Raw genomic sequence first — 8651 nt, forward strand, 5'->3', positions numbered from 1 at the left:
GACCATCGGCAGCAGACCTCAGCCCGCGGCCAGATGGAAAACCCCGCATCAGAGCACCACGCACAGCACCAGGCGGCTCGCACACAAGTCACAGCGGCGCGCGCAGGACGATGCAGTAAGTGGACACTCATCATACGTATTTGGGTGAAGACCAGGGCAGGAGGCCGAGGCTCCCACCTCCTCTCCCCGTGCGACTCGCTTGGGGTGGGGACAGGGTGCAGTTAGAGCAGAATTCACCTGTATCTGTAACATTTTATTTCTTAAAGAAAAAAAAAAGCTCAGCACCTACTGTGACATCATAAGCAGGTTAAAAACTGGGTGGCGGTGGTGGCGGTTGTATTCTTTTTCTGAAAGCTTTCCCTTGTTTTTGCAGTTTTAAAAGATTTCACCACTTTTAAAAATGTGGAAACCCTCAGATTAGAAAGTATCTATTCTTTTACTACCATCTGGTGATTAAGGGGCCTCAGAAATGCTCAAGCATTAATTGAGCACCTACTACATTGCCTGGCCCCATAGGCAGGGAGGCAAAACCAAGCATTTTGCCCCTCAGGAGCCCAGGGCCCAGCAAGGGGAGACAGAAAGGAGACCTGCCTGCCCTGTGCCCACACGACGGGACCCACACGATGCAGCCCCGACCCTGGCATGGGGCTGCCACTTGGCTACTTTCACAGGAAAGCGGCACCCGGTGTTTTTTGCCTCCTGCAGAAGGAGCCTGGGAGCCTTGCAGAAGCCTGGTAGGTACTGAGGGCTGTGGACAGCAACAGCAGGTACATTCAGCCCCAGTCTCAGGTGGGTGGAGGGGAGCCCCCGGGGAGGCCCCCACCACTGCCGAGCCCCTTAGGTGAATGAGAGGCATCCCCCTGAATTTTCGGCAGCCTCTCTGGCGCTAATGGGAAAACTGACCCCAGTCAGGGCCACCCGCCCATCCCCCCAGCCCAGGGTTTAATTTTGCCGAGGCCTGGGCTGGTGGTCCCTGCTGGGGAGCAAGGCAGCCCCCGGCCCCCTGCCACTCCTTGTCATTTCTGTCTTCTTGGTTAATTTTTTATTTTGAAATATTTCCAAAAAAAAAAAAAACCAAACAAATAATTTCAGACTTGCAGAAAACGTGCAGAGAAAAATGTGTATATCCCCACCTCCCAGCTTCTCCTAATAGTAACAGCCTACGTGATGGCACAACTGTCAGGACCAAGAAACTCCACATCGATGCAGGACCGTTAACTGAGCTTCAGACTTTATTTGGAGTTCACCAATTTCCCCCCTCACGTCTCCTTTCTGTTCCAGATGCATGTGGCCTTTGGGCATCCGCCCTCCGTCTCTAGCAGCGGGGGCGGGGGGGGGGCGGTTCTCTGCTCCTTTCTGGTCTTTCACGGCCTTGCCTTGTTTGAAGAGTGTCAGTCCTGTATTTTGTAGATTCTACTTCAATTTGGGTTTGTCAGATGTCCCCTTGTGTTTTAAAATGAGACATAATTCAAAAAAAAAAAAATGAGACATAATTCACATTCCACAAAATGCACCCTCTTACAGCGTACAACGCCGCGGCTCTGGGTATGCACAAGATTGTGCAACAGTCACCAGGATCAAGTCCCAGGACATCTCCCTCACCCCAGGAGGACGGCCCCAGCCCCCTTCCCACCCCCCCATGTCCCCCACCCCCCACCCGCCGCCAGCCATGGCACTTTCTCTGGTTCCCTCTCTCCGCGACTCCGTTCCTGCTTTTCTTTCAGTTTCTGTTTGTGTCTCTGCCTGTGAGTCACGCTGTTGCTCTCACACACGTTCTAGTTTTCTCTGTGTCTGCATCTGTCTCCCTCTTTCATTCTGAAGGGGACACAGGCAAAGCCAAGAAAACAAATAAAGAGCAACCAGAAGGCAAGCTGGGGGCTCTGGAGACAGACGGGTAGGGACAGAGAATGTCTGAGGGTTCCAGCTAGATGGGGCAGCCCCGGGGACCCCTCCAAGGAGGTGACGATGAAGTCAATCCTACAGGAGGGAAAGCAGCCACTGCTGGGACACATCCAGGCAGGAGGGCAGCATGAGCCAAGGCCCTGGGGTGGAAAAGAACCCCAAGGGACAAACCAGGGAGATACAGGGGGGCTAGTCAGGGGTCTCCCTATGCACCAGGATCACAGGCTTTGAGGTGGGAACCCCAGCCAGCCCACGGTGCATAAGTCACTGGTGAACCTCTGAGAACCTTCCAGAACCTTCCAGGTAGAGCCAGACCATGTGCTCCGCACTGGGGACCCTGGGATAGACATGATCCACCTCTGCCTTATAAGAAGCTGCAGGGGGAAGCTACAATCCAGGCTCTAAACAAAGTTTGTGGGTCGATTTGCTCAATATTTACCTCGGAAACACTTAGTGAGCGTTTGCTGCAGGCCAGAACCATAAGTGGGCGTGGGCATGGGCAGTGCCCCGGCCTCACGGGGCTCCGAGTCTAGAAGGAGAAGCAGTTCCCCGCGCCCCCGGATCCGTGCCGAGAAGGCCACCCACTCACCCAGCACACAGCTGCTGCTGCTCCCTGCATGGTGGACACACACAGGTGACCCCCGAGGGGGATCCCACGTCCACAGTGCAGTTTCTAGAGCAGAATGGCGTGGGTTCCTGTCCGTGTCCTGTGGGGCATGATTCGCTGAGCAGCCTTGGGCATATCAGTCCGCCTCTCCGAGGCTCGGTCCCTCCTCTGTAGAGCGGCCTGGCATGAGCTCAGAGAAAAAGATGTCAAGTGCCGAGCCCCGTCCACCCCCCCAACTGCCCACATTCAGAGAGCACCCCCCACCTCACCCCACGCCCTGCCCTTGACCGGCACTGAGGGGGTAGGCTGGCCAGGAGGATCCCGGGCAGGCTGGAGGGTCTGCACCTCCCTGGGGGAGGGAGCAGCGGGGGCAGCAGCTGGATCCTGGCTTTTGTCCTTAAGTCACCGAGGGCAGCACCAGGCCGGCTGGCTGGAGCCCAACAGCCTGGGTCTCATTTGTGATGCAAATGGCTGGCTGTGGCTTGGGGCCAGGGCACATGTCCCCAGCCAGGGCCCCAGCTTTTATTCTGAGCGGAGCCTGGGGAGGGAGGGAGGGAAGGAGGGAGGGAGGCAGGGAGGCAGGGAGGGAGGGGAGCCTCCCCAGGCAGCCACGAGGGACCTTCCCAGGTGGGTTAGGGGTAAGCAGGGACCCCAAGGCAAGGGGACCCATTCCCAGAGGTGGACAGGGAAGGCTGAGGCTGGGGCCACCCTCTGATTGCTCAATGGGACGAGGGGGACCGTGGTGGCTGGCAGAGGGCCCGTCCCGCTGGAACCCAAAGGTCACCCGTCTGGGCGTTCTCCCTGCAATCCCGCAGAAACCAGGGCACCGCTGTGTCACAGCCCGTCATTTCCTGGCCAGTGCGCGGTGGCTCTGCGGCCCCTCCTGGATCCCCTGCGAAGCTGTGGCCATGCAGACCTTCTCCCTTGTCTTTCTCTGGCTCCTGGTCACCGCCAGCCCTTCCCACAAGCTGCTTCTTGCGCCTGGAGGATCTTTGCTTTCACTGACGCCAGTCTGGCTTTGGGTCTCTGCCCTAATGCTCTACGTGTAACTGTATGTAGATTCTTTTTCTTAAAGACGGTCCCACAAAACCCGCATCTCTCCCCGTGGTGGGAAAATGTCCCCTGACACTCTTCCCCGGTGCCGGGTCAGCTGAGTAGGTCCCCCGTTAGGTCATTCATTCAACACATACATACTGAGCAGCTCTTCTGTACCAGGCACTGTTCTAGGCACTGGAGACAGGCCAATGGACAAGACAGAAAAAAATGCCTACCCCGTGAACCTACGATCCCCTGGGGGTACAGACAATCGACAGAAAAATAAGGAATATTCAAGTAATAATAACTGACGAATGTCGGCTTGAGGTGTGACGAGAGCTGCAGGGGAAAATGAGCGGGGAGCGTGGGGCTGTAATTTTTAATGGAACAAGGTAGGAGGTGGACACCTGGGGATGAGCGGTCTAGGTAAAGGGAATAGCATGTGCAAAGGCCCTGAGGCAGAGGCTCACCTGGGAGGGCTCAGCACTTCTCTGTGGTGTTTACCAGCCAGAAATTAAACAATCATTCCGGTGATGATTTACACACTTTCTGGTGTACCCACTAGGGTCTTGTATTCGGTGCTTGTTCACTAAATAAATGGAGAAAGGACTTACGCGTGTTTTTATTTGAAGGGAGGGGTTGGGGCTGGTGAAGTTGTTGTGGAGCCTCACCCCACCCTGAGGCGCAGGGGCAGCTCACAGGCTGGAGCTCTGCGGGCACCGGCAGGCCAAGGCACTAGTGGCAGGCGACAGGGACAGCAGGCAGCTTTTTTCAGGAGCCTGGGGGCGGCAGGCACAAGCGCTGAGAGCAAAGCAGGGAAAAGAAGAACAGGGAAGACTCCACACTCTCCAGGCTTGGCTTGAGGCTTCCATGAGCCCCGTTTAGACACCCCAGAAGGAACCGGGAAACCGCTTGCGGGGGGAAGGAGGGGGTCCAGGTTCCTGCCCGGTCACCGAATTTGGAAAATGAATTTTAAAAGTGTGGCCGTGACGCCCCTTGTGTGCGCTTCCAGGTGGCCGCCTAGCAGGGCTGAGCCAGGACAGGGGAGGCGCGCGCAGGGGGGTACCAGCAGGTGCGCACCGACCCAGACCGCGTGTCCCCTTCCACCCACATCCCAGGGGACCGGTGACAGAGACGTCCCAACCACCCGGCGGGACACCCCACGGCCAGCAAGGGGGCCAGAGCAAGCCGCGTGGGGGCTGATGGGAGCCCTTGGAGAGGGTTCCAGGGGCTGGCGCGTCGTTGAGCGCATGCACGTGCTCCGCCGGGCAAGGATGGAGGGCCCTGGGCGCAAGACGCAGGTGTGTCCAAGCTGGAGGCGCTGATGCTGGCTGTGGGACAGGATGGGTCCGACCTGCCTCCGTGACGCCGAGCCCGTGCGCTGGTAGACAGAAGCTGTGCGACTCTCCCGATAAAAATGCCACCATGATTCATGGCAGGGAGGTGACCGCCTGAGCGGAGGCTGGAGAAACCACCGGGCTGGGGTGCGATGGAGGCTGGGACGATGCGGCTCGCCCCACAGGGGGACCTGCCTGTCCCCTCCTGTCCCATTAAGCCAACCATCCCCACAACCCGTCCCCACCAGAGAACAGCAGCGCGCCCCCTCCTCTCCAGGGAGGACGGTTGGGTGGAGACAGCCACCAGCGGCAGGTGGGGACCTCAGGGAGGTGTCAAATGCTATCCTGGGTGGCTGCACAGAAGCAGGAGGGGAAGACATGCTGGTGATGGGCTCTGGCTGTAGTGAGGAGCAAGTGAAGAGATGCTGGGGGAGTAGTGCCTGGGGGGAGGGGAGAAAACAAAGATGCCAGAGAGTCCTCCCAGTCTGCCCGTGAGTCCTCCCAACCCGCGGGAGGCTGTGCCAAAGCCACACCTGGTGCCAGCTTTTGTTTGGGGTTGGGGGGAGGAGCGGCTCCATGCGTTCATCCCCACCCAGTGTCCTACCTATCCCCTGTGCCAACCTCAGCCTCCACTCCCAGGCCACACTCTTGCTTTGCAGGCCTCCCTGCCGGCCAACCTGGCTGGACACATCGACCTCAGGCCCTTCGCACGTGCTTGTGACCACGTCGGGAACGCTCTTCCCACGCTTGCCTCTGCATAGGATCTCTGTCCAGTGAGACTTCCGTGGGGCCCGCCTCCCACCTGGACCCTCCTGATTCTTCTCCATCCGCTCACCTGTTCGTCTCCTTCACAAATTTGTGACTCAGTGATTTCTTTGCTCGCCTTCCTGATCAGGCAAGCTTCAGTCAGGGCACTGCCTGGCTCGGGCATTCGGAGAAGGAGCAAAAGGATCTGGAGCCACCGGGGACCCAGGGCAGGTGCCCCGGAGGAAAAGAAGGGCGGTTACAGGAAGCAGCCCCAGGGCTGGAAGAGCCCCAGGCCAGGCTGGGGAGGGTGATTTAGAACCAGACGGCTCCCCAGCTGAGCCCCGGTCTCCTGCCCCAGAGCCTCGTTCCCAAACTTATGCAAGAACAAACAGGGAGGCCTCTCCTGACTCAGAAGCACACTTTACTGGGACAAAGAGTAAATAAACTGATATTTATACCACGGCCCCATCGGGTGGCCACTTGGCTCGGAGGCAAATATGGTCAAAACTGCGCTCGGAGGCCCTCGGGGAAGAGCGAGCGAGGCTGTCCCGAGAGTAGCCCGGTGGGGGGTGTCCGCAGCCCACACTCCCACAGACGCCTCTGATCGCCCAGGACCGTCCGGGTGGGAGGGGGTCACCTCTGGATTCCGGTAGACCTTTCCCAGGTCAGCTGCTGCCCGGGTCCCGGGCCCGTGGGCAGGGTCCCCATGTCCCCCCTGAACTTTCTCCTGAGGACACACCCCCACGCTGCCTCAGGTGACTTCTCAGCTTGGAAGATGATTTCATTTAAATTCTTTAGAATCCATACGTTCAGCAAGAACTATGAGTCACCCTGCTGTGCCCAGCTCCCGCGCAGTGGCTGGCTCGTAGGCGGCTCTGACACGCTCCTGATCCACCCCAGCAACCAGTCCGAGAAGGGAGACAGGGACTACATGAGCAAACAACGCCCTACACTGAGAAGCCCACCCCCAGTGGGTGTTCTGGAGGAGGCGGGCGAGGGCAGGTGGCAGGGAGGCGGCCGAGGGTGGGCACATGCAGGAACACGCCCTCCGGGGCAGAGGGAGCTGCTCGTGCAAAGGCCCTGGGACTTCCTTCCCAGCTCCTCCCTGGTTCTCTAATTATCCTGGTTACTCGTGTCCTTGTTTACTGCCCATCTCCAGGGGGCACCTGGGAGGCTCACTGGGTGAAGCCTCTGCCTTTGGCTCAGGTCATGATCCCGGGGTCCTGGGATCGAGTCCCACATTGGGCTCCCCACACGGAACTCTGCCTCTCTCTGTGTCTCTCATGAATAAATAAATAAAATCTTTGGAAAAAAAAAAAGAAAACCGGTGAGGTTCCACTGACAAGTATTTATGGCCGTGTCACCCGGTTCTAGGAGAGAAATCTAGAGGAACAAACAGAAGCGTCATCTCCAGGGGCTGGCATTGCAGGGAATCCCTCATTGCACTTTGCCAGCTTCCAGCGTTTTACCGTGAGGTTCTGTTTATTTTTAATCTGTTCTGTTTTTCTGTAATTACAGAAGCAACATGCGTCTGTGGCACCACGTTCAAACAAGGTGTAAAGTAAGAAGAAAAGTTCATATTCGCAGACACAGCGCCTCAGCCTGCCCTGAATTCCCGGAATGCACCTTTCATCAGACCCCCTGACCTCCCGGGGTCACGCCTGCAGGTTGGGGGAGGAATTTGCCCCCCCACCGTGTCCACCCACAGGCCACAGAGCCAGGGGCTCGGGGTGGGGGGTGAGTGTGGGCGGGGGCCTGGGAGGGCCAAGCCCGTCCGCAGTGTTGTTAAACCGCCGGCCACCTCCCTCCCTGTGCGTCCTGGGGACACCGCCCCCCACGGCAACCCACTCCCTGTTGAGGGCTGATCCTGCCCCCGGTCACGGCCTCTACCCTGTGACCTTGGGTACAGACATCGAGAAGGACGGGGTGACTCTCCAACACGTCTTCCAAAACAGAAGCCACAGGTAGGTATAAATCAGTGCAGGGACGGCCCCCAGAGTTCTGGGATTCCCCCCTGGTGATTTCTGTTGCTCTTTTCTGGAATATTCTTTCAGTCTTTCCTCGTTTTTTTCCAGAGCCACTGCCATCCTGGTTTCTGAGCAGCTGCTTGGTGAGCAGCGGACACCCCCCAACCCCCCAGCGCCGGCACCCACCCTGCCCTCTGTGCCGCAGCCCCGGCGGCCCCCGCCCCTGGCAACCAGCACACGACTCGCTGTCTGTCTGGACGCTTCGTGGGAATGGGGCGCACAGGACGCCCCCATGGCGGGCTTCTTTCATTTAGGTGCGTCCTCAAGGTCCGTCTGCGTTGTGGCGTCTATCAGAAGTTCATTCCTTGTTGTGGCCAAATAATAATATACCTGTTGTGCGGCTGGACTGTTTTTGTTCATCCATTTCTCAACTGATGGACATTTAGGTTGTTCCCACTTTCTGGCCACTAGGAATAGTGCTGCCGTGAGCACTCAGGGTCGAGACTGCTGTGTGGATGTTTGCTTTGGTCTCAGGTGGGCACCTGGGGCGGAATTTCTGGGTCATATGGTAGCTCTATGTTTAATCACCTGAAGCCCCTCCAGGCTGTTTTCCATCTGACACTCCCTCCAGTAGGAGGCTTTCAACTCTCCATATTCCTACTCACCAACACCCACCAACACCCACCAGCATCCACAACACCCACCAGCATCCACAACACCCACCAACACCCACCAGCATCCACAACACCCACCAACACCCACCAACACCCACCAGCATCCACAACACCCACCAACACCCACCAACACCCACCAGCATCCACAACACCCACCAACACCCACCAACACCCACCAGCACCCGCCAACATCCCCCACATGTGGTATCGTCTGGCTTTTCATTCCAGCTATTCTATGGGCGTGAAGTAGAATCCTACTTTTTTTGCTTTGATTTGCACTTAGTGTTATTCTATTTTTTTAAAGATTTTATTTACTTATTTGCGAGACACAGAGACAGAGAGGGAGCACGAACACACGTGGGGGGAGGGGCAGAGGGGGAAC

The 8651-nt window shown here is 57.7% G+C and overlaps 1 protein-coding gene and 1 long non-coding RNA gene across 14 annotated transcripts; one reads left to right on the forward strand and one right to left on the reverse strand.

Moving 5' to 3' along the window:
- Positions 1–1214: 1214 nt before the first annotated feature.
- Positions 1215–5994, reverse strand: LOC121477691. 13 transcript variants are annotated; one of them, XM_041732135.1, is made up of 4 exons: positions 5717–5994; positions 4221–5321; positions 2492–4133; positions 1215–1443 (listed from the first exon to the last, which is right to left on the reverse strand). In XM_041732135.1, exons 1-2 carry the CDS (start codon positions 5810–5812, stop codon positions 4494–4496), a joined length of 924 nt encoding a protein of 307 aa, XP_041588069.1. In that variant the 5' UTR covers positions 5813–5994; the 3' UTR covers positions 1215–1443; positions 2492–4133; positions 4221–4493. The 13 variants fall into 13 exon arrangements, 12 of the variants coding, with proteins under 12 accessions (XP_041588069.1, XP_041588068.1, XP_041588079.1 ...); XM_041732134.1 differs by having other exon boundaries at positions 4216–5321; XM_041732145.1 differs by having other exon boundaries at positions 2492–2677; positions 4015–5321.
- Positions 3431–7968, forward strand: LOC121477692. Its single transcript, XR_005984334.1, has 3 exons — positions 3431–3560; positions 7147–7592; positions 7704–7968. It is a non-coding gene; the product is annotated as an uncharacterized LOC121477692 (long non-coding RNA).
- Positions 7969–8651: the final 683 nt, after the last annotated feature.

The sequence above is a fragment of the Vulpes lagopus genome, chromosome 18 (genome assembly GCF_018345385.1).
Source record: "Vulpes lagopus strain Blue_001 chromosome 18, ASM1834538v1, whole genome shotgun sequence".
Lineage (NCBI taxonomy): Eukaryota > Metazoa > Chordata > Mammalia > Carnivora > Canidae > Vulpes > Vulpes lagopus.

Bases quoted from the DNA above. Each gene is read 5' to 3' on its own strand.
- LOC121477691 (XM_041732135.1), bottom strand. From the start codon at position 5,812: ATGCCCGAGCCAGGCAGTGCCCTGACTGAAGCTTGCCTGATCAGGAAG. The intron at 5,322-5,716 runs GTGAGCGGATGG...CCCTCCCCCCAG, and splicing joins TTTGTGAAGGAGACGAACAG to GCACTACTCCCCCAGCATCT.